The 27072-nt window shown below is 38.6% G+C and overlaps 1 protein-coding gene across 3 annotated transcripts in view; it reads right to left on the minus strand.

Annotated features, from left to right (window-relative positions):
* Positions 1-27072, minus strand: part of cadm2a (cell adhesion molecule 2a) — a 239743-nt gene that overhangs the window by 64917 nt on the left and 147754 nt on the right. For 2 of the 3 annotated variants that reach the window (XM_080867473.1, XM_080867471.1), the window contains exon 2: positions 10038-10064. The exons of the other annotated variant lie outside the window; for it this stretch is intronic. In XM_080867473.1, coding sequence (XP_080723599.1) covers positions 10038-10064 — 27 coding nt within the window. The remainder of the gene's footprint in view (positions 1-10037; positions 10065-27072) is intronic. 3 annotated transcript variants of the gene reach the window in all.

Below are 27072 nucleotides of genomic sequence, written 5' to 3' on the forward strand. Positions count from 1 at the left end.
TTAATCTCTGGGTTTGTTTAAAACTTTAATTTTATTTCCAGCGCTGGGAAAAGAGAAGTTCTAATACTGAGTGGGAGCTCTTGTGGGACTCCCTTGGAATTAGGAGGCACAATGTTATTACCGCAAGTAAGAACAATAGTCAAAAGCACAAAAATAAAACCCACAATGTAACACAGTAGAACTGCATTTAAACTGTTAAGCTCAGAGCAATTAATCATTTGAACCTGAACTAGATCTGCAGGGCCTTAGAGAAGAATTTCCCATTATCGCTATACGTTATAATAGAAGAATAAATGTATTATGAGCACTTGCTGATGTTTTTCCAATAATCCTGTGTTAAAAAATGTGCATTTGAAACCGCATCGAAGGTTTAGCCACCCTGCAAAGCATATTCTCAGATGCTCTGACACTATAAAGCGTGGCCTTTAAGTGGCTCACTGTTAAAAAAGGCATCCCACTAAGAAGATAACGAATGAGAGGCAAAAGATTACATAGGACATGACAGCTTTGCCATGACCAGTTAGTGTCTATAAGGTTACACAGGTGGCTACGCAGCTGGGTACACAAGGTTTTCAGAGTGATTCTCAAAGTGTCAGGCAGCAGGGTGGCCTGGTGATTGGAGAGAAGGTACAAGGTCAACAGTTTTATCATCTCAAGAGCTGGTGTGAATTCATCAGCCAGGGATGTATCCTGTCACAGCGTCCTTGAGAATAAAAACTCTCCAACCTCTTCACTTGTTTAAAGCATCAGAAAAAATATTAAACACGCAACTGGAAAAAAATAAACATAAAAATACGAATACGCTGTCATCTCCAGGAAGGAAAGGCTAGGGCTGATCACATGAAGCACAAAATGTGGTTAGTAACTTCCTGGAACAGAAGTTAACATGTCAGAGAAGAGCATCATCACTCACTGCCCTCACTCTGGGACTCTCCCTCCAACTGCGACAATTTTCACACACGCTTTTCTCAAGAACACGCTGCGTACACGGGGTTGTCTCTTTTCTCTTTTGCGGTGAACTTTTTCACGCCTTCTATCAACATCCATCCTAAATCAATGTTGCATCTCCAATGTGATTTATCAACATTTCATAACACTATTACGCCCGGCATAAAAAGCCAGCCTTTAGCGTTCACTATAAAATGAAATGGCATGTTCCTGTGGGAAAAAAAGGGTAATTACCACTGCGACAAAAAGTATATAGCAGCTTTTAAGAACAAGAGTATGAGTGGAGTCTAAAGCACCATATGTAATTTATCTTTTGAATATCTTGAAAAGAGAAGACAAAGTGAAATCTCCGGCAATAAAAACACAATTGAATGCATTTAGACTGGTATTGCTTGAAAAGGGAGGCACAGTTAGATTTAAAGCACTTTCACTGCTGCCAAAACGCTCATAAGTGGAAATATTTAAAATCTGCCTTCCATTTTTCTCCCTGTGTGCATTTATCTATTAAAACCTTGTATAGTTGGTGAAGACTTCACACAGTTCTAATTGTTGTTATCATCTTTACACCTCTTCCTCTTTCAGTTGTGTTTTGGGGCTAACCTTTCTTTTTCTAATGTATAATCCAAACTTCAGTTAACTAATACCTGACAATAAATATTTATACAGTTGACATATCATACATTCTATTATTCTATATCTAAGTTTAGTAATCTTTATTAAAATAAGTAAGACCACTAGTAAGGTGTTGTTTTATCAGGTTCTCCAAAGATATTCCCTTAAGAAGCACCCACACTCATTGCCCATCACTTTGTAGCTGATTGTCAGTTACTAGCAGATATTGTAGGGTCTGGTTGCCTAAGTTACATAGTTACTAATCAGTGGTTTTCTTCATTTTTATTTTTAATTGCTGGTTGAGAAGCTCAGGACCTGCCCGCCTTGTGTCACCACAAGTTATATCTCCTGCCGTCACCTGAAGTCGCTGTATGTCACTGACTTTTTGTGGCTCCTGGGCAGCCTGTTGCTGCTTGTCGCTTCCTGTGTGGATTTGGCTTTTATTTAGGTGATGATGGCAGTGGAGAGTGCTGTCGGACATCTCAGTTCGATGTTTCTTATAGGTGATCCCTTGTGACCTACAGATCATATCATTTTCATCCTTAAGAGATCATTCCCATCTGGATTGAAATGTTTCACTACAGCGCCAAGGTAATCACTTCGAACTGCCATAGTTCCCTCTAAGAGGGCAAGTGATCCCACACAGTGCCATCATTATGCCCCTCACAGCATAACAGAGCCACCTGATCCCCTCTCTGTAGGGGTCTACAGTTCAGGTGTTTACTTTAATCAGTCACCTGTCCATATATGAACGATATTGTTATGCAAATGGTCATAAATTGGGTTATAGTGGTTCTCTCTGTTTTCATTCTTATAACTGAATAAACATTCACTTTTCAGCTTTGTTCTTTTTCTCTTGGCAAATGAGGCGTATGTAAATTGCGCTTGCAAGCGAGCATGCCCGCGTGTGAGTATTTCTAATTTGAGCTTGCTCTTTTGACAATGATAAGTTTCTTGCTGTGAGCAAATTGAATGCAACCCCTGCAGAGGGTGGAGCTACCTTTGTATTCAGCATGAGCATACAATTACCTCAGGACAGTCATTTTTGATCTGGAGATATGAAATTAATTATTCGGCACCAGAGAGGCTGGCTACGGCAGTGCTGTTGTCATTTACATACAGTAATTAGACTGGGCAGCTGTTGGTGCTGCCGTTGCAAACTTGACATCCAACTTGGCCCTTGGAGTCAGATCAACAAAATATCACCTACTTCTCCATGGTGCTGTTAGGTGTTGTTTAAGAGCAGCGTTACAGAGAGAGTCCAGGTTTGTTTGTGTATGTTTTTTCCGTTTCCACTGAGTGGATAATGTTAACACATGCTGTTCATGTAAGGACAATAATAACATTTAATATGATATAAGGGCAAACACAGAAGAAGAAGTGGTGTTCCTCGAGTTTACAAAGCACTACGAGAAACAAACATGCCAGCTCACGTATCTCCTCTTGACTTTTTTGTTGCTGTTTTTGATGACAAAGACCTGCCACAGCCGAACTTTTCTGCGATGCCACTTTTCAGGAGCCAAACCTACACATCAAAATTTATAAAAGCCCACAACCCAAATTCAAATTGGTGACCAGACATGTTTCCAGACACTTCTACCATTTGCCCAGTATTTTCTGCCCTTGATTCAGCCACATCAATTTAAAGGGCAGAGATATAAACCTCTGCCCATTCTCAGCATGTTAGCTGCCTGAGTTCAAGCTTGCTCAGTCCAGAATGGCCAGGGATCTCACTATCCTTTCTGAGCCAAGGTCAGACATCTCACAGTTTTATGACGGAGGTAAACCAGGCCTTCATAAATACTTCATACAGTGCTTTCTTCCAGCTAGCAAAAGCAAACAAGCAAGAAGAAGAAGAAGATGAAGCTGAGAGCAAAAGACAATTAGGAAAGGATATAAGCACATATTTTGACATGCAAAAAAGAAAGGAGAAAAAAGGAAACAACTGAGGCGAGAGCAGAAACAAAGGAACAATATCTTAAATGTTTCCTTCTAGCCATGAAAGAGCCAGTTCTTGCACAGCTAAATTCTCTGAACTGTCAAGTAGAAACTTTGGAAACATTCAAAAATTATGCAGTCCTGATTTATACATAAAATATAAGCAGGTACTATTAAATACATATCTTTGTGTACCCTCTTTGTGCTATACATACTGCTGTGTGCTTTAGATGTAATAGTAATAGGTGCAATATCCACCGAATTTTATCTTCACTTTAGTGTTTTTCAAAATAGCAAGATCACAGCTTCATCTATTGAATTATTCACTTTATAAGGCCATGAAGGCAAAGCTTTGGCTAGATTTCTTCTTGAATATAAGGCCAAGCAATATTAGCAGGCATCCACACGTTTACTGGCTTAGTAGGTCATTCAAATTAAATATCATAAAAGCATAAGGGCAGGGAAATCTAATTTATTGTGTTTTCTTGCAAAATGATGTGGAGGAAGAGTGTACTTGACTTCATCTTCTTTTTTTATCACAGGAAGGATTTCATCTCTTATGCTTTCATACAGGGTGAGAGCAGGATAATCGCAGGCTAGGGTGGCATTCATGAGGGAAATCAAACTAATCACTGCTGCCACCAAAAATCCCCAAATTCCCCAAATCAACATGACACAGTGTGATTTTCTAATGTGTAGTGATGTGTTGACAGATTCTGTTCATTTAAGAAGGATCTGGGGAAATGCTTGTCACCCCAGGGGGACCTGCAAGATTCAGTGGGCAGAAAGTACTAATTTAAAAAAAAAGAAAGAAAAAAAGAAACAGCTCTCATCATTTGGTTGGTGTCAGACTTACTTTGCCACAAAGCATTTTTGCCACAGCTATGAGTCAGTCACAATGACAGGGCTGATACTAGCTGCAGTAAAAGTTACATGTTTTTCATTTTCACTGAAATCACTCCAATTGACGATTACCGGTCTTACAAATCAACAGTTCAGATTATGTCGTGGTGGTTGAGGAGAGGAAGGATAGATGGGAAGTTAACATTTTTGACACGTGGAGAAGAGTGCATCCCCATGGACGTAAAGTTTCCATACAGTCTTACCTTGCATAAAACCTCCAAATTTGATCAAACTTTCCCGTCTGTTTCACACTATTTGAAAACCTTAAATCTCATAACTTAATCCAGTTATTATTATTGTGAAATGCACTAACTGAATTTTTTATTTGAGTTTTTAAATCCACTGTCAAAACACTTGTAGTACAGCCTCTTTTGAAGAAGAGTTAGAACTCAGATACTAGAATACTGAGTAGAGACAGGCCACTATCACATCTTCATTTAGTAGAGCACATAATACCACAGAGACTGCCCTCATTTCCTGTGGTGTTGCACAGGGCAGGTGTCTTGGTCCATTACTTTCCTCATTATACATGCTACCACTTGCCAACCTTGTCAGGCAGCACACCATGCACTGCTGTAGTTACACATTCACACTTTTTCTGTAGAACCAAAACAGTTTGAGGCCTGAGAGGGAAACTCTTAGAAATATATAGGCAATAATTCCAGCTGCAAAAATACCTCGATCCACACCTGTCAGTTGCAAAACTGACACTGTGCCTCTTCAGTAAATCCCAGTCGTTGCTCTTTTAATGCCAAAAGAGGGTTTTGCGCTGGCGCAGACTGTTAGTAAATCTAGCCCTTGTACTCTTGGATCCTCTACTGCCAAACTGGAAGACAGCCAATATTTTTCACAGACATCCAATGTTTTTTCGTCTGGGGATGCAGTTTTCGTCGTTAATGCTCCTAAACTTTGAGAGCCGTCTGTCTCAAAAGATTAGGAAAGCAAGCTAGATAGATACTTTAAATAAATGTAAATACAAAATTTAACAAGTGCACTTCCTCCTCATCAATCCTGCTACAGATCAGATTCAAAAGTTTTCTTTGTTCTTTGAGGTTTTATGTATGTTATATATGTTTTTTTTTTTTTATTGTCTTTTGCTTGGTTTTTTTGGGTTTTTTTTTGTCTGTTTTAGCAACTTTGTTATATTAAATTTCCTGGTATACTATATCCCTTTAAAACTTGCCTTGTGTTATGTTGAACAAGAATGAGTTTGCTGATAACAATTAGCATTTATTTTTATTGAATTTTAAAATCCCCCAAAATAACTTAAATTAAGTCAACTCAGTTTTATTGTTGTAGGGCAATATCAGAGTTCAGGGTGTCACTGTAATAATTTTCGACTTGTTTTAATGCAGTAAAATGGACGTATCACTATAGGAGGGGTGGACAACAAGCAGGGGGTTGCACACAAACAGAAACGGGACATACAAAGAGAAGAAATATGCTGAAATCCATGAATTTAGGCAGGTGACATAAATGAAACAGTTTCACATGTGTAGCTATATTACATTTTAATAATATCAGAGTATATGGAAGTGCCTAAAAAGTTTCAGTCCATCAGAAGGTTATAGTTGTGGCTGCAAAAAGACTTCCGGTCCTGTAGAAGTCTATAGGAAAACAGCTTTCTGATATATATTTTAAAAATGTGCGTGTGCCTCCAGTGGCATAAGCATGCACCGTGCTGAGGTTCCAGCTTTTACAGGTTTTCCTTTTTGGACTTTCAGGGGTTGATTGAGACGATCTGCAAGCCTGGATCCACACTAAATTTCCCATGTGTGCTATAATTTATGCTTGCAAAAATCCTTATCACAACTTTCCTGATGGTATGAATATTTTTCAAGTTACAATTTTCTTCATCTAAGTGAACAACTCATTGTACATCATGAGTAGGCTGCAAACAAGAGCTGCTTGTGACTTTGTATTCTTTGAGTTGCAGTAGTTGTGTACAGAAATGTATGGAAAAGCAGAAAACGGGTGTCAACCTGTGGCTTGCAGCAAACTTACTAAACTTCACAGTTTTGTGCTTCCAAAAGCTCGGGGCAAGATTATCTTTAAATAGATATAAGATAAAAAATCAGTCAAAAAACAGCTTCGACACAGCTTCTGAGAGAGACCTTGCTATGTAGTACCAGATGTTAACAGCGCATCTTTTATGTCTTAGAGTGAGCCTTTTCTACAATGAGAAGAGGCCTTTTGCAGAGTTTCTAACACTGAGTTTCGCATTGACTCTTTTTCCATTGACTGAATAAATGCTTTTGGGCCAGTGTGCATCACTTGATGAATACAGATGTTATAGTAATGCGGTTTGGCCACTAGGCCAAAATTGCTGCTTTGGGATGCTGGGAAGGAAAATTAGGAAAATTGAGTGAAACTTATTAAAAGATGTTATGATTGTGTATTTACAATATGCAGCTAATAGCTTTAACATTTGAGCAGAAAATAAACGTTCATTTGATCACACTGAATTATTCTCAGATGTTTTCTCACATGTGACTCTGTAGAAACACCACCACTGCAGCGCTACTAGGAATTAGTGAGGAGACCCACATGCCATCTACATAATATATAGACAGTATTTTATCAGTGACTACTTGAGTATTTTATCAGCAGCCCTTTGTAAATATTTTGGCCAATCGATTTATGTGTTGTGTTGTGTATGGTTACGGTGCAAGTGAAGCATGTACAAGACTCACTCTAAATAATGATTTTGTAAAGTTTAAAAAAACACTAATTAAATTTAGTTAGAAATTGTGTCACTTGTGCACATACAAGTGCCATATATTTATTTTTGTGCTGTTTTTTAGCTCATTTGCAATGCTGACTGTGAAATATAACTGCGATGTAAACTTCCACAACTTAAAAAAAAGAAAAAAGTAGAAGAACAGAAAAAAAAAACATCTTTGAATTAATCTTTCATGCTGTATGCAGTAATTGGCGATGCTATATATACACATTTACAAAAGAATAAAGGCACCCTTAACCATCCACTCAGTCCTTCAGTTGCACACATACCGATGAACCGATACTTTGAGGTGAGCTAAGCCTTTATCCACCCACTGATCAGCATGAATCTTATCTGGCTTGTTATGTTTTCCTACCAGTAGCCTCATTATAAGGGTAAGAGAGGCAGGCCGGAGACATGTGCTCGACTCTGATCTACACATCTTCTGTTCCCCCTATTAAAGAGTGCAATGGATTTCCTATACTGCTGCGGTAAGATGGAAAAGGATGATAGTCAGGTTAGGGTAGCCTTTAAAGAGAGGATTGAATCAAGAGTGAGTGAGACAGAGATGATACAGTTGTGTCTGTATGTGGTGTGAAAATCTGGAACAGTCTGAGTTTACAATTGAAACAATGCAAAAATATTCATAGATTTAAATTTCTCTACAAACAGTTGGTCTGGTCACAGTATACTCAATGATGGGTTTTAGTGTGCTCTGTAATGTCTGTCCTCTTACCATTGCTGGTATGGATTCCAAAAAAAAAAAAATAAAATAAAGTGTGCGTATGTATGTACATATATGTACTTGTGTGTGTAGATATATATGTATGTATATGTATGTGTGTTTGTTACTTGTAGTTATTACTGCCTGTTACCTGTGGTAATGCAATTTATAATTTATATATTCTGTATTCAGTTATGAAGGCTCTAATTGTTGGTTGCGAGCTGCCGCTTAGATGCTTGTATCTGCCCGGGGCTGTTGATGGGTCTGTATGCAATGATGGGCGTAGCTGCGGGAAGTTTATTGTTTTTTTTTTGTTGATGAGTGAGTATAGGGGTGGGATTTAATAAGTTTTCTTCGTCCCACTCCTTTTTCAGGCAAGTTTTGTTTTTTGTTTTGTGTATTTTATGTTCAATATAGGTATTTGTTGTGCCTGAAAATGAATAAATAAATGAAATGAATGAATGAAATGAAACACACGCAGCTGGATGCTGATCAGGAAAGAGGTGGTCTAAATTCATTATGCATTCAGACGCAGCGGGAAAATGAGAAAAAACTGTAGCGAAGTGTTGAGGGGGAATGTGATGTTGATCCTGTGACTACTATCACTGCAGCTGAGGATAGCAGGGAAGGAGGACGTAAGGCGCTGACAGGGTTTTAACATGAGGATTATACCAAATCTACCATTCGGCAGCAGGCAAACTCTGAGAACAACAAGTGTTGCTTCCTTCACTTGAAATTACATTCTGACTGGGTTAGTAATATACAGCTTTTTAGCATTGCATGTTAAGATGCGCCATAAGGAAACAAACACTGGAAGGACCTGTGCAGAAGGTCCGTACGAGCTCTGAGCACAGAAATAATTCTATAAAATGTTACTTTTCTACAGGAGGCTTCTCGATTAAGATAAAAGCTGTTCAACTGAGCTGTTTTGCTATTTTATTTAAAATAATGAGCAACTTGCCATATTTCCTCTGTCTTGATTGCCTCTGTTTATTCATTTTATTCCATACTGACTCCATGAATTTGCGATCAGGGCTCATGCCATCTGCTGCGGGAGCCATGTTCTTCTTGTTGTCGAGGATTGTTCTTTCTGGTTCTGACTGCCCTATTGTTGTCACAGTCATGCTGCACGATGAATTTGGGACTGAGCTCCAAAGCGATCTCATCATAATAACCTGAGTTATATAAAAGCCAAACACTTTCGAGTTCTGCCACTTTAATTTAAAAGTTTGGCTCAGATTATGATTCTTGAAGAAATGTATTTATTGCATAATCACTGCGAAACATCTATAAAATTAAAAAAAAAAAAAGGAGCTTCATTTCTGCCAAATATGCTTTGATACAGTTTGAGTGTTTTTATTAGGTATGCCAACCTTAGCTGATACCAATCCTTTCATCTGAATTATGATCACATCTCTGCTTAGGAAGTGACTGTTGTGTGTGTGTGTGTGTAATCATTAGCCAAAGATGGTAACTAAACAGAAAGGGATTATAACCACGGTTGAATAAATTCTTAGTCTTTGAGAAGCATATTTGCTGAGGCACGCAGAATGAAATCAGGTTATCTGCTCTCAAATAAACACTTTGCTTCTCCTCTCTGACTCACTTTTTGATCTATAATCCGTTCTCACTGCCATAGCGGAGACACAGAAGATGATGGAGAAGATTTGGATCTCTTTAATGTACTGCCACCTTTCCAATAAAAGCAATGGCAAAGGACATTATCACACAGTTAAATAGCTGATTAATAATTGCATGACCTTGGGTTGTCTTTGCACTATATACATACCTAAATGATTTCCTTTTCCCTAGTACTAATTTACAAATCTAAAAATCTATGTTGAAACAAACTGTCTAATTTTATTCTCAAACAAATTAGTTTTTCCACATTATTTTTCAGTGTTGGGATAGTGATAAATCCCACTATGGCAAAACCCTGTAATAGAAATCCGAAATGAAAAAAAAAACCAAAAAACACATTTCATCCAAATACACAAATATGACTATTCTCAAAATAGTCAGGGAACAACAGCACAGACACACACGCACACAAAAGAATAGAAGCAAATAGATTAAAATATCCGTCCATTAATTTTTTAAAATAAAAGGTTAAGTCTCTTTTCTGATATTGGTTTGTCAGGTTGAGTTTGAGGCACAGCGGGAAAAGCAGCAGCAGCAGCCACCACTCACCTCGAACTTTGCCTTTTGAAGCCATCACTGAAGTCCCCAAGTAGGCAAGTGGGGTTGGACGGACAGCAAGAGAGGCAGATGTCAGAATACAGAGGAAAAAGAACAAAGAAAGAAGACAGAACAACTGATTAGATAACTGTAGGAAGAACAGCGTGTCTGCATCTGTCGCATATGTGCAGAAACAGCATTGTCTTTATCTCGGATGTCAGTCACAAGTGCTGAACCCCCACCCGCACAGATCAGTCAACCCTGAAAGAGAATGTCCTGATTTAGCTCATCAGCAAATTGAGACCTTAGAGTGTGACACCTTTTAATTAGTCGAGACACATCATGTGGATCGTGCAAGAGTGCTTTTGGTTTTTTAACTGCCAGACCTACAGTATATGGGTTTGCGCAATACTGTACGTGTCATGTTGTGGATTTGTGCTGCCGTGCGTCATTTGACTTTGGGTAGAAAATAAAGATTTTGTTTCATAGTAATGATTTATATGTTTGGATGCAGTGACACATTCCGACACCGGTGAACCATCACATCATCCTGTGTAGGGATGGGTATCGAAAACCGGTTCTTGTTGAGAACCTGTTTCAATTCCTTGGAATTGTTTGCCATTTTTGCAAACGATTCCCTTATCGATTCCAGTCCGAATGACGTCACCACGTTGCGGAGCGTCATTTACCTGGCAGGAAACACGGCGCCTAAGCAGCTCAAACGCTCAAAAGTTTGTTTATACTTTACGAGAACGGATGACAACAGGGCAACTTGCAATACTTGCAAAGTAGATATTTCATTTAAGGGAGGAAACACTACGAATATGCAAACGCATTTGCTCACAAAACACGTGATGACCTTAAATGAATGTCGTGTTTTTAATTCCACTCCGGACTCGTAAATCTCAACCCAGCAGCAGTGTTAACGTTTGCACGTCCTCTCCCCTTAATACGGCAGGTAAATAATCAACTAACAGTGCATATTATGTTAGCGCGATCTGCTTTATTACAAAACCTGCCATTACTGTGCATTTAGGTGACCATGATGAGAGAGACAGACAGAGTCTGGCTCAGATGCTGGCAGTTGTCGCTGCAGTCTACCGGTAGCGTCTCCTTTCAGGCCAGGATAGACGGATGTCACCGAGCAGTGACTAAGTTTGTGGTCAAAGGCTTGCACCCATTTGCCACAGCAGATGCCCCGACATTCGGTATGTGAATGTGTTTAATTGTAGGCAGGGACATTACTGGATATTCTTGTGTAATTGCTACAGAAAAATTTATGTTATACTTTGTTATTGCTACAGAAGAATATTTCTTTTATTTATTTTTTTCCTGGGGACCCTGTGACACCCCATTGAAGAGCCGTAGGCTGTGGATCTCTTAAGATGTCACTGTTGGGTTTGTAAGGCCATGTTACTCCTAAATTTCTATCTTGTTCAAAGAGAAGATATAAAACAAAGTTCTAAGCTAATCGACCTTAGTGTTCTCCTTTTTTAAAAAGAATCGATAAAGAATCGAATCGTTAAACAGAATCGAAAATGGAATCGGAATCGTGAAAATCTTATCAATACCCATCCCTAATCCTGTGACTGACAGCGCTGTAATCAGCGAAGTAAAGGACATACAGGGATGGTGTCCAAACCAGTGTATGGCACACTATGGGAGTATTCAATTAGCAGCTTATTCAGTACAGGCCAGCAAAGCCATGTATGAAAAACAAAGGGAATAACAACATAGAGGACCTAACCAACACATGAGCATCACCTCTGAGACATCCTGCGGGTAAAAACACAGAGGAGAGGCAATTAAACAACATAGATTGTCTATTAGTGTGCGTGTGTGTGTCTGTGTATTTGCGTGTGTATCCTGAGGGAATGACTCTTATGCTTCACACACACTGCTTTGCCAAATTGATGGATCTATTGGAATGCCTCCAGTGAGCCTGAAAACGTGTACAGCTCTAAGAGACAGGGCCTGAGAAAGAATGAGGGAGAGGGAGAACAAAGAGAATCTCACTGCAGGTGCCGAGTCTGCAGGTTATGAAAATTATTGTGGTTTCTTTTCGATTACAGATTAATAAACCGCGCTCTCTGTCAATGACAAATATGGAAATTTCATACAGAATTTTAAATTCACTATCAGAAAGGGAGCAAAAAGTATTTTAGTATTTAGTATTTATTTATTTATTGTCATTGTCAAGAACAATGAAATTGCGTTTGGGGCTTCCATACAACCCAAAAAAAAAAAGAAAAAAAAAAAAGAAGAAAATAATAAATACCCCTTAAAACCCAAGTGTACATATTTAACCCAGTGTGACTCCAATGCAATAAGACAATCCTTAGCAATAATGTTCGTAGAAATTCAGACAAAGACCTGAGAAACATGACAAAATACAACAATGCAACCCATTCAATATTATTGTACTGTGAGATATGATATCAGATATGATAGTTATCTATTTAAGAAAGAGGGGGGGGGGGGGGCAGGAGGGGGAAGAGAATAAAGATATGATGCACCAATGCAGACCAGTTCATTGCTATTAAGAAGTTGGATATGGTTATTGTCCTTGAGAGGGGGGCAGAGAGTTCAGGAGCCTCACAGCCTGTGGATACAGGCTGTTGGCCAGTCTGGATGTTCTGGCCTGTATAGACCTGTACCTTCTCCCTGAGGGCAGCAGATGGAAAAGGTGGCGCGCAGGGTGATGTTGGTCCCGCAGGATACTGTGCACCCTCCTCAGACAGCGAGTGGGGAAGATATTACTGATCTCTGGCAGACTTGTTCCAATAATTCTGCCAGCTTCTTTCACCACCCGCTGGAGTGCTTGCTGATCGGCCTTGGTGCAGCTGGGGAACCACACTAGAAATCCATACGTAATCCTTGAATTCGGGCCCGGAGATACAAACCAGCTGCTAAACAGTCCGTACACTCGCTTGACTCTCACATGGATTTTGTTTTGTTTATATTTGAGGGCCATTAAATCCTGATAGCCAATTTTCAGTGGCTGACAGAGATGATTACGCTTTGTTAGTACTATTTCACAACTTGCCAAGATGCAAGGTAGCGTGGGGAAGTGAGAATATGAAAGACAAAAGAAAATGCAAGAAAAAGTGCTACAAAAGAAACATATGTCATATTCATCAGGCAAATGGACGCAGACACACACAGACACTTGAAATTTTTACACCTTGTTGTTGTGTCACCGGTCAAGAGGGAGAGGGCCCAACAGACAAAAGGGCAGTGGATGTTACATGTCTACCAGGGCTGCTTTCTACATGAGACTGAAGGCTTTGTGAAATATTCCTTTAGCCGTGTCTGACCTCTCTATATCCCTGCTTTTCATGCCTGCTGTCAAAGTATGAGTTCCCTGTCACAACTTTGCCTCTGTGATCTTTCTAAGTCAAAATCTGTGGGGGAAAAAAGCAGACAAAAGATGAAAAAAAACGTGGGTTTTTACAACTTTTCACTCATAACAAAGGAGGAATATACAGCGTATACGGCTGATAGGGAGACATAAAGGACAAGCTGCTAAGAAAAGAGAAAAAAAAAGAAATGGAGGGAGACTTGTTCACTAGCATCTCCACACTTGCGTCTCAGGTTTACAGTTACCAGGCAACCGACACAACAGTTCTGTAAGTCAAGCTGAAATTGCATAAAACGCTTTTCATCCCGTTCTCTCATTCCCCCATTTTACCATGGAGTGAGCATAGTATCCCCAGTTGATTACACAATGGCCACCTATTACACGCTCTCAATACTTCATACTGATTGGAGAGAATCCACTAGAGAGAGATAAGGATGTAACACCTGAATTGGATTAAGTTTGGCTGTTTGTGTATACTGTCCACACAAAAGCGCTTCTTTTTCCATTGTTTCATGTTCAGAAGAGAGTTCACTTCAGCACATCAACACACCACTTTATTTATGAATATTTCTTTACCAGCACTTTTAGTCGATGGACCAAACCGAGGCTGCAGCAGAAATGGATATTCGAGAGGGCACAAACAGTGATGCTAATGGAATGTCAATAAAAATTTGGTGACAAAATAATTGTTAGTGGTGAGAAACAGGGAGTTACCATGTTTAATTAACCTCAACTTTGAAGCCACTATAAATGGGAGTAAAGCACAGTGTGTACTGACCTGGAAATGAAATGGAGAGGGAAAATGAATGGGAAAGACAACAATTTTACCACATCAGTAACTAGTATTTATGTGTGTATGTCTAAAGTCCCTTTTATGGATGCGGATGGGGCTTAACTATAAATATTACAATATTATATTCATGATTACCTAATCAAGATTGGATCATGACTGAAAAACAGACTGCATTATTCGGCAGTCTTTAAGCTCAAGTTATGCCTGAAAACTTGCATTATAGATTTCACCAGACCCAACACTAACTGTACTGGGGATTAACAGTTCTACATGACTACGAGCATAATGAACACAATCTAATTAGAAAACCATTAAATAATGCAATTACTATTACTTATATATATACACACACGTTGTTTACCCCAACACAAAACAAGCCTTTAATAAAGAATTGCTAAACAGACACCCGTTAAAGTATTTTTCACCACAAAGCTTAGCTAGCATACCAGTGGTATCCGTGCAGTTAGCTGAAGCAATTAAGCAGCCCTTCCCTTATTTTGTTACACTGCCCTTCTGATGTGTTTCTATCACGTAAATCCTCTCGGTTTGTCTGAATTAGGGTTTGGCCACGGTTTCAGACTTGTTAGAACTCCAGTATGCTTCTGTGTCTCTGCTGAATGTGTAACTAGGCATGATAGCCATAAGATAATAACACTGTCTGTATCGAGTCTCAACTGCTTTAATTTGGAACTTGTCTGCCACCCATGTCACTTCAGCTTTAACTTCATTTCATGGCATCTTGCGTGCACAAATAACAGTGCGTAGTAAAAATGGGGTCTGTCCTGCAGGGTGAAAGTAATCTGCATTAAATGAACTTCATGCTTCTTGGATACATGTTATATACTATTACAAAAGACAGTCATTAACACATCACGTCTTAAGACATTTGGTGGGGTTTTTTTTTTTCAAACTGTGTAAATATAACTGTAATATGAACAGATGGATGCACATGCATGCCATCACTCTTTCCAAGTATTATCTAAAGCAGGATCTTTGTCTAAGCAATGTGCAAACAATGACATTTTATCTAAGAAAATGAAAAGTGAGTGACTGCATGTTGGTGACACAGGAAAGTACTGAGGTGCAAGCAGGTTGTTCGGTGTCTCTGTATCCATCAGCAGGGAGCTGTCATGAATAAACTGTGTGATAGTTCATACTGAAACCACCTACTGTGACACACACACACACGCAGGCATATACATGCACACATACATAGCAGTGATCACAGTATTCCCTCGGGGTATAAGTCTCCTGGGAGGACGTGAGGAAGGATGTTGCAATACAACATCCTTCCTGTTTTCCTTCTCTTTTCTGTCTACATTCGTCTTCCTTCAACATATGCACATTCAGGAGTTTGTATCACCTCTCTTTTCAAATTATTCTGCCTCCTGATTAACCCTTTCCTTGCCTGCGTCTTACTCTGCCCTTCTGCATTGCCTATCCCCTCAGGCTACCTTTTTTCACAGTGGCAGATATATTCAGAGTTTGACAAGCAGTAAAAAGCCTATGGAGATCGATGTGTGCAGCGAGGCTCTCTGAGGTGTCACATGGCATGATGGAGAGTTTAGCTTATCTTTAGTACAGCAGCAGCTGTTTTGCCATATGTCTGATGTACTCCCGGCCCTTTGGAATCCAACCAATATTCCACCGGTGAGCAGATTGCTGTAAAACCTTAACACACTCTTTGTCACCTTATGACTTGGCTGTACATAGAACGATCAATCGTCACATACTCATGAGAGCGTAAAAAACATGTACACTGTGACATATTCATAGGAGGGCCCTACACACATTCGCGGCTGTTTTTATTCAAAGCTAAATAATCAGCTTCAAAATAGCGATCAAGTGAATGCATTTGAATCTCATTTGAGTTAGCAGCAAATGCATTTAAATCCTATTTGATTTAGCACTGCTTTAGCTAAGGGCTGCGATTCATCTCTTTGTAATAAAGGATATGGTAAACAGTGTTAATAGATGGAATCAAGGTTACTTAACTCAGCTTATTGCCACCATACTGCCTGCTTTATTAGATCTGTCTACCACACCCATGTTTTCTTCCATTACAGAGAGACACACATCTGTTTGTTCTGTCATTTAATCTAGCATATTTGATTTCCACTCCTTAACACAATTACACATACATACTCTGTCTGCGGTTGAATCATGCGCTCATAAACCGAATGCCAATAAAACAGAGACAAAGATGGGCACACGAGGCACACATGTTAATGACACGTACATGCTCTTCATAACACTTGCTCCATCTTTAGATGATGATCTGTAGCGGTGTTTATGGTCCCAAATTGAATGCCTTCCAGATTTGTTTTTTTCTGAAATTGCAAAAAAAAAATTATGAATCACCATCACCAGACCATGTGTGAATGGCACCAGACAATCTGGCCCCGAGAGCTTCTGTTTAGTTGCGTACATTCTGTTTGCCAGCACAGTGACCAACCCTTGTACGTACAGTACAGTTCAGTACATTACTTTAAAAAAATGTGTTTTTTAAACACTTTTATCTGCAAGGCAGCAATCTGAAGGAATGAACTTTGTATTTTGGCAGGAACATGTGAAATAGGCGGAGCAATTTATTGAAACACATACAAACATATATGAAAATACAGTATATAAGCTTTTACAAATCTAACAAGCTTTACTATCAATATTGGCTTTATTACTTTTATTAATCAGTATATGTTGATTTCTTTCATGACTCTTCAGGAATAGTTGAAGCATTATTGCTTCAATAATGTTGAGGTCCAAACAGTTTGGAGGCCAGTCCATAACTGATAATGTTCCACTGTGTGTATTTCTATCCAGGTATTCTGCACTGACAGTGTGTTCACTTTCATGCTGAAAAATGAATCTGCGGCAAATCAGATTCTTTCCAGATGGTACATGCATGGTAGATTAAAATCTGACAGCCCTTTTCTGTGCTCAGAATTCCATCTCTTTTGACAAGATCCCTAACACCACTGGCTGAAATAGAGCAAACCATGACAGAGCCTCCTCTGAGTTTTACAGATGGATATAGGCACCTCTCTCCTGACCTCTTTTGCACATACTAATAATGGTTTGAACTAAAAACTCCAGATAAGATCTGTTTCCACTGATTTTCAGTCCAGGGTTAGGGATAGCCATCTGCTGTATTCTCACCTATTTCACAAGGACTCAAAATTAATGAAAAAGGAAAATGTAAAGAAAACCCTTTCAAAGACCTTCAGAAAGCCTGGACAACCATTGCCCAAGACTATTGCTCAAGTCTCACTCACTGGAAGCAAAATATAAAGAAATGAGTAGTAGCTCAAGAATTTTTTGCACAGTGCTGTATGCAGTGGGGATTTAATAGAGGTTGAGAATTTAATTTGTGAAAGCCTGGGTATCTTTGAAAATATATTAAGAAATCTAAGAAGGTGTAGTTTTTCTTTCTCTACCTCTTTGAAGAACATATGCTGTGTTATTGTGACTCTGCATGCCCTAGAGGCAAAGTGGAACAAAAATAACTCAAGGGATCCACTACTTATTGATGATAGACCGCCACCTCTTTGGGCATCATTTCTGTGTTGGCACAGGTCGAGCACAGAGGTGACCCAGTAAAATGACATCCCTTTTTGTCTAAGCTTTTGGTAATTCTGTGCTTCTTATTTGGATCCCGTTCACATCACGATGTTTGTCTTCCCTATTAAATGTATGTCTCCACCTAATCACACCACCTGCTAGCTTTTGTGATGTGACTGCTTTAGTTGTGATGTGCTTTCGTTAGCTAATTTACACTAATACAGTACATGGGCAAGTAAAAACCCAAATAGTAAAAGTTTGTTGCCAGCTGCAACATATTTAATTGTACACAGAAGAAGAGTTGTGAGGCATGATGCAACATACAGTACATGCCATACTGATTGCATTGCAAATATTTAAGCTAGTTTTATTTGCTCCATTCAGATCATTTTTAAATTGTTTTTAAAAAAGAAATCCACCTGATGTTTCTCTTTTAGATACCTGCATAACTGAGAGAGGAAGTAGTACTGACTGTATGATACTGATCGTTTCTGAAGTAGAAGCAATGGAACATGTACAGTCAATATATATGAAAAAAATGAAAAAGAATAATGAGACACGCGCCGGCGTTCAATAGATCATTAATATGTTCGTTCAACTGCAAATTTTTCCCACATAAAGTGAGGCTCATTGATTTTTTTATTGTGGTGCTGAGCACTTTGTTCGTGACAACTATGTTAAAACTGTGATAAAGATTTTGTACAAACATCTGCCACGCAATTAGAAATAACTTGGCTGACAGATGTTGTGATTCATCACTGAACAAATACTAATTTAGATCAAGTTTTAGCACAGAAATTCAACACAGTGAGAAAAGTCATCTTTAGTAATCTTTTGTCAGTGGTGGATGTGGTGCAGAAGGTGAGACCGAAAAAGCCCCACACTTTATTGTGTTATAAAAAAAATGCACACACTCTGGTCACAATCTAGAGTTAGTATATTAGAAAAAGGATTCAGTGGCCATGGCATCGTGTTTTTAATGTCAGGACATTTTGGTATACAGCTCCTCTGTCACTTGACTTCACAGCGGTTCTATAGGAAAGGTCACAGCATACACAGCAACACAAAACAACACATTCACTGCTCACTACAACTGCACACTCTTGCACATTTGGAAGCACACATATAACCTATGTAAATCTAAAAAAATACTTTGGTTTATGGTAAAGGTTTAATTCAGATGAAGCATTCTCGCTACCATAAATATAATGCTCTGCCTCCAGAACTAATCAGAAACATCAAGCAGTTTGTGTTGTGCAGAAATCTCTAGTGATCTTATTCCTTGGTTTGAGTAGTTTGATATAACATTATTTCATTTACTGAAAAAACTGTTAGACAAATAATAGGCCTGGAACTATCAGGTTTAATCAGAATGGAGCACACTTCTGAGATATTAAACATCAAAGACCTGACATGCCAGACTGCAAACAATAGGTTTTTCTTAAATATTTTAACTCAAACAGTTTGCCTTTGAATCAGAAGGCTTTGAAACATGGCTAAAACCAAACATTATTTATTGTGCACAGCGTCAGTAATACTTTTGGTGACAATCATTGCTAAATAATCAATTTATTTACAACTTTGAAACATATTTAAAAAAAGGCTGTATTTTCCCCTTTTACAAGAAGATAAACCAGCAGCACTTTCTATTACAGTTCAAATAGTGGGGAAATAAGGTGGAAATAAGACACTAATAACATGGAAATAGCCAACTCTTGTCACTCAATTACCAAATCAATATCCAAATAATGACCTTTTAACAGTGGTTATAGCTAAATAATGTCTGTAACTGTGTAATAACAAGCCAGAAACTGGCAGTAATAATGTGGAAGCAAATACATGCATATGAGGCAAAACCAAATAAATCAAACCAAATAAATTCATAACTGAAAGTACAACATCTCTCTGTGATGTGAGTCTTTTATAAGATGCAAATGCACAGTGTGCAGCATATACTTTAACAAAGGACATCTGCCTCACTTTCATGTAGACTTACAGTGTAACTGCAATTAAGAGCCAGCAGCTAGCAATCATTGCCTCACCATTAAGGCCCAGATAGATGTGACTGTAATTACAATTGCATATTCCAATAAATTAATGTGTTGCCAGTAGGAAAAAAATGATGGGAAGAGTAAAGTTCCTTCCACTGAGAATTTGCATCTCTTGTTAATGTTTGTCAGGATTCAGACAGTCTCTAAAACTATTACTCTCACTATTGACATATCCCATGCTGCGTGGCAACTTCTGAGAATGGCAGGACTATTTTTAATGAGAACTGATTGATTTTGTGCGTTGTGATTTATACATGTTGATCTGTTATCAAGTCTGCGCGCAGTAGCAATCATATTTCTGGGAGCTTGTCTAGTGCTGTACGGACAGTCCCAACAGCAGAGAGAGATAAAAGAAAAGTGCAGACTTGACCAGGATCATATTCGAGTGCAGAAAGCAAATATAGCTACGCGTTTGCAAATACGCACCCACACACACATAGAGCCTATTAGTTTTGCCATTTAAAACCTTAAAGAAATTCCCCTGAACTCGAGAAGCACATTTCAATTTCCGCAAAATTCCGAAGGCGGCAACAAAATTATGAATCTCAGCAACAAGAAAAGTCAAACACATATTGCTACAGGATGATAGACACAGCTAAATGCATACATGTGCTCGCATATGCAGAAAAATGCAGTCTGTCAAACAGGTACTGTCATTAGATGATGGAGAGTCCAGCTCTAGCCTATAACTCAGCAGGTGCTTTCTGTTTCCTCTGCTTCTTCAAATGAATTGTTTAGAAGTTGAGGTTATATTGTGATCGATGCCTTGGGGGTAACAAATCCACTTCCACCAGACAAAGCTTTGAAGTGGATTTGTACGCCTGGTCACCAACCTGTAATCTGCAACCATTTATCAAAGGGTGAAGGGACAGGAAATTTCCATGGAAAACTTCCAGATAATTCAAGCTCCAATTTTTTACCGCACGCAGAGGTGAAATCCCTAGAGGATAAAGAGTTACGTGGGAGTAATGCTTTATCCAGCGTCAGGTGCTCTCATTATTTTAAACAAATGGACAGTCCTACATTTCTGAGGGATCTTCTGTTTTGTCATTTTATCCTTACTGTTAGTGATTGTGTTGTGGAGTGAAGCTTTTATCCTCAGTGGAGAGGAACACATAGCGTCTGGAAAATGCCTCCTCCCCTTGATAGTGAGACTTTGATCAAAAATGTGTCATAGCATTTTGCTCGAGCTGAATTATTCAAAGGTCAGTGAACAAAGGCATGTTTGTGCTGTGTTGCCTTACAAAGGGTAGAATGATGGTAAATTGGCAAAGTGCTCACTGCGTCTCTGTAGGGAGCTGACCGGTGAGCCTCACCCTCAAGGGACCATTTGGCATCAAACAGCACAAGCTCCCTGTGATTGTTAATGCGTCAGTCATAGCCAGGCTGTTACCTCATATTTTCAAACCATCACCTTTATATACCATTCTATTTAGGGCATTGTGTTACAGTTGCTTTCCAGCAGGTTCAGAAGAGAATAGATTCTTAACAAGAGAGACTGAACGCTTCGGTCCTGCAGGGCTATTACACCTAATGAATGTTGCAGCTTGTGTGAGCACATGTGTGTGACGGTTAATATTTTGTGAGCTGAAGAAACATTTTTTGTTCTTTGCACACCATTGCATGTTTAAAAGCAAAAGTCAGTGTATGCGTGTGCATGGGTGGAATACAGCAGTGCAAATGGCCCTTTCTAATGATGGCAATCAGCGGGAAGAAGCCTAACGGAGAGTGAAGACGGGATCACGAAAAGAAAAAAAGGACTAAGATATATTTCAAGTCTGTGACTTTAGCGTTCTCGCCTTTGTATTCCAGTTGCCTGCTCTTATTTCTACACCCAGATCGAGACCTTAATGGTTTTAAGTGTCTTTTCCTTCTCCAAAAGTAGTCAAAAATGCATCATGTATTCTTCTATCCCTGGGCAGGCCACTAGAAAAGAAGACAGCAGGGAGAAGAGTGGAGTAGGAGAGAACAGAGGGAGGTAAACAGAGGTAAAAATGGCTAACCTTGACTGTGTGTATGTATAGTCCACAGATTTCATTACACTTCCATTATCCATCTGGTGTTTCTAAAGAAAAACTCAAGTGAGTGAGTGTGGGTGATGTGGATTCACATTAATCAAAGACAGAGCGAGCACACATGAGATGTATCAACACACGTAAGACAGAGAGACAGAGAAATGGAACAGTTTTTAATGAAGCTACTGTAGTAAACGAAGCAGCGCTGCAACGCACAGGTTCCCCACAGGAGCTAAACCCCAGGCAGTGCAATTTACATAAAACCTGACAAGCTTTATTTTTGAAATAGGCTCATCTTCAGAATAGATATATTTTTAGGATGTTAAAATTGCATGCATTTCCATATGAACGTAGTATCATATTCAAGCTGCTTCTGACATGACTAAAGTCATGACTAAAGTGTCTACTTTAGTCATGACAATGCTTTTCCATTTCTATATACTTGTTAAACACACAACCCATGACAAACAGTTAAATTTATCATTTTAAATGTATTTATATGTATTTGGAAAAAGGCATTTTACTCTCTCCCTAATATCTTCCGACTTAGTCAGGCATTAGATACATGACTACCAGTATTTATTCATTCACTGGAAGCTGTATGGTACAAAAAAAGATGATTAAAAAGCCCCAAACTCAATAAGGAAAATAAATATCCAGGTGCTGACACACCTTGCTTCACCCATTACCTTCCAACCAAAGCTGGGAGCTATGAATAATTCCATTTCATGGCTCAGCTTATATTTACAGAAGAACAAAAGAAAAACTGTGTTCAATTACCAAAGACAAATTTGAACTCATCTGGGTCATTTTGAACAAATTGAACTGGAACTAATTCCTTCCGAGTGTGGCAATTGAACTAAATAAATAAATAAAATGGTGACTTGTTTGCTTTTTTCCCCATCAAATTAAAGTTGACCTCAACACGCTCTTATTATAGCGCTCCGCAGGCACAGGTCCATGGGAGCTGTGTAACTAAGGGGGTGGTGGGGGAAGAAGAAGGTGGACACAGGCACGCTAAAGTGTACGCAGCTTCGGAAAAGAAGGAACAGAATTCACGTGATAATTAAAAAAGTTACAAATAATAAAAAAGAAAGATAAATATACACTCCATGTATCTTTTTAAACCCTGCTTTCATTTGTACCATTTCTCTCACTGTCCTCTCTCTCTGTCTTCTTCGCCCATTTCAAAGGTGTAAATTGGACACAGACAATTGAACATTACTATCCTGGGAGGTAGCTGGCACCATCTGTTAAATGTCCGCCCCCAACATCAGAGTGTACCACACAATGCGCCCAAACATCCCAGTGCACCACGATGCACATTTGTGTGGGCATGCACGTGCTGCTCCAAGTAAAGTGGGTGCAGGTACTGCATATTGTTTCAAAGATAATATGATCTGTATTTGAACGATACTAAAGGAAATTATTTTAATATCCAAAATTTATGAAATCTCCCCAAAACAAACAGTTTGTTACTGTAAAACTTTCTGACTTTCGCTCTCACATGTTACATAGATTCTGATATGAACTTAGGTTACAAAAAAGTATTATTCTGACCTGAAAGATTAATCAAGATAATATGATAAGAGTAAGGAACAAAGAAAAAAAATACATACAAACAAGCTTCCTTGTAGTTATACCTTTGGCTGGAACTTGTTGTCAGTAGTTACCCACTAATTGTGGTCCACTTCTTGCCAAATGGGCGCAATTGTTCACGGCTGATGGAAAGTTTATATAAATACGAAGCATTCACTGCATTCCACGAGATTCCCAACAAAAACCCAATTATTTGCTGGGGCTGGATTGTGATAGGTTTTCCACACAAATAATGAGGAAGAATGCCTATGTGAATTTATAAAAAGCCTTAATGTTCCTCTCTCTCTCTTGTGCTCTCCCTTCCTCTAACACACATGGCTGATTAGCAGTTGGCATTTTGTCTTGGCCATGTGCTAAATGACAGCGGCAACATTACCATCTCAAAGATGCTCTCCTTGCCCAGTTAATGGTCAGGACACAATGGGTGCTCAAACACTTGATGGATCATTGAAGGATTATGCGATTTGGCTTTGAGCCCGTATCGTCACGTCACGCAAGTGTGCGTGTGAATGCACGTGGCTATGTGTCTGAGTGTGTATGTGAAACAGAGAAAGAAAGAGGGATTCTGTATCCTGTATCCTGTGGACTCCTACAGACCTCTCAATGGGAGCAATAATGTCAAGGAGCTGCAATGTCATATCCATCAGAGCTGACTTTCTGTCAAGTCCAGACAAAGGTGTTGACACCTCAACACCACACAGTGAGTGAGTAGACCATTCAAATGTCAGTTACCTGACACATAGCCATGCTCTCATAGATGGGTGGCAACCTGTGATTGTCAGTTGGTAACTCTAGAAAAAGGCCACTGCATATATAAAGTCTAAAATAAATCCACAGAGGTTTACTGAATGAATACGTTTTCATCCTCTGAGGTAAGCGCTCACTTGGTACAATCCCACCTGTCAACCGTAGCAAATCAGCCATCACGAAAATGACAAGGTTATTGCTAAAGCACAATGGAGTCGCATTTGGATTGTTCAGTTAGGTGTGAGTTTGCCAAAATTCATTACTGTTTTCAGGATCTAATAAAAGTTATGCTTCAGTTTATTGTTTAGAGAACTGAATTACAAGGTTTCACACCTTATGTGCAAAATTTCACACTACTCCCACTAAATCTTTTACCATATCAAAAAAGAACTGTATCTATTCCAATATATGCATGAAGGCATTGTCTAAATTCTACAGTTATTGTCTTGTATTTCTTTTAAGTGGATAAAATAGACCAAAATTCAAATTTATCCTGACTTGTGGTGCAGCCAGGCTTTAATGACACACGTAGACAGATGTATGCGAATATCTGCATAAAATACACATGTACAATCTATTACAGTGATTATGGTGTTAAAAAGAGGCACTGATAAATAATATCCTCTTTAGACAGATGCTTTTTTTAAACTTTTAAAGCGGTCTAGTGGTTGATTGACTGATGAACTATAAAGAGAGCAAGAGAGAGAGTTGAGAGGTAGAAGTTTTCCAAAAGCAGGAGTTGGGTTTGTGGGATAATCTCTGTAATCTTTCAATTACCTAAAGACAAATAAACTGTGATGGTGTGGCCAAGCAGCCAAGGACACCACAGACCACAGACAAGATGACCTTAGAAAGACACTTCTCTATAAAAACACATACAGTAGCTTTTTACGCACATCTCTATCTGCTGAAAATATAAATAAAACGTTTTCCGATAGGTTAATTTTAGGATAAGTAGTGTTTAAAAAGCATAGCTGGTTAACTTAACCGTACCAAAACTGCCATAATTGTTCAATTCTTATAAAGAAGCAGCTCGGTTTCGCTGTCATTTGTGATTTTTGCACTGCTGATGATGACTTGTTTGTTTTGTAAAGTTTACAACCAGATGTTGCTATATTTGATATAGAGGAGTCTACGCTCGGTGTTGCAGATTAAATCTGTCTGTAAAAAAAGCACCATGTTTTCCCAAATTCTTTTCCTGGTGATATACTCAGAGCAAAACTAAATTTCAGCTGAGAAAATATGGCATATAGGCAAGCCTGTTGAGTAAAATTATTCACACTTGTTTCTAATGGTGTTATATAACCATTACACTTCACAGTGCACAGGCTCCATGGCATGTAATATTGATACCAAGAACTGAGACTGCCATTCTTCAGAAAATGAAACCAAAGCTAATGCGAGCTGTTGACGTGACCGGCAGTTATGCCTTTTTTCTTCTGACCTCGTGGTTGTATTTCTAGAGTGTGGAACAGCTGAATACCTGGACATTCAACACTGTATTGCTTACAGCAACTTAACCGCAATATTTATAACTATAAACAACACATTCCTCAGTTATTGACATTATTATTCATTATTGTAAACTAAATGTAATATAAATATAATAACAAAAATGTTCTTTATTGTAATATAAAAAATAAAAAGGTTAATAATTGTTATTTTGATGTTAAACTTTAGCTTTTTTAGACATCGAGTCTCCTTGTGATTTTAGTTTATTCGTTTACATTCACCATGCAATAGCTCAAAAAAAATGACAGCATATAAAGAAAAGATGGTTTGTTATGTTTTGACATGATTTAAAATGTTGATATTGATAACCTCACTACTGTTTCAGTACTTATTACAGCTTCACTCCAGGTTTTCATTTTCATTATTCTTTATTTTTTCTCTGTGATGACAGTGATGACTCCTGAGAAGATTTTCGTCAAACTTTGAGAACTTTATGTTTTGTCAATTGTTAATTTTTATTAGTCGTATTAACTTAAACCCACATAACGTTACACTGGATTAGTCAACCGCAACATTACGTAGAGGCACCAACTGCATTAATATTTATTTATATACAAAGTATATCTTTAATTTTTAACAAAAATATATTAATTCAAGACACACCCAATACTTTTAGTGTAGAAAAGCTGATCAAGGTTGAATCTGACAGCCTCATGTAAGCAAAGCACATCTGTAAATACGCATGTTGATGCCATTGTTATCACCCTGCACATCTTACGTAATTGATCTGACACCTTATATCTATGGTAATAATATGATGGGTAATTGTATGAAAAGAGGAGGAGCACCTTACATGTATAGATAAGTTGGAAGCCTCTTCAGGTATCAGTATGACAGAAATTGAAGCGCACAGGCACATAAAGAAACAAATAATGTAAACTACTAAGCTTACATTACTTTGTTCTTGGTTTCTATCTCACATATGGGAGATCATAACTGCTGTAAATGTCTGTCTCAAGCACATAACTTCAAGCTTTAAGTAGCAGTCAAGTAGCAGTCAAATAAATCTTTTTTTAACGGCCCTTTAATATCTACTGTGTTTATTGCTGTCTGCTGCAGCTGAACTCAGGTGCGCTGCAAGAACTGAGAAAGGTGAACTAATGATCTGAAGTCAATAGGAATGGTGGAAAATGGGCAGGAAATTGTGTATTTAATGTGGATAAATGTCTGATTTTTGTTGACATTTTCCTGCACGTCTCTAAAATGTCTTGTAAACAGTCAAATGACTTAAAAATACCAAGGAAACAAACGGCAGAGCAACACGCATGTCTGGTCAATCCTCGACTAAATGAGCTGTAAGACGACAGGAAAGAGTTCATGATGGTTATTTTTCCATTATTTGCAAAAGGATGAAGCCGAATTTGAGTATGTGAGTGTAGACATTGTGTGATGGGCTAACGATGGGCCTTTA

This window comes from Rhamphochromis sp. 'chilingali' (assembly GCF_963969265.1).
Source record: "Rhamphochromis sp. 'chilingali' genome assembly, chromosome: 19".
In the NCBI taxonomy this organism is placed as follows: Eukaryota; Metazoa; Chordata; class Actinopteri; order Cichliformes; family Cichlidae; genus Rhamphochromis; species Rhamphochromis sp. 'chilingali'.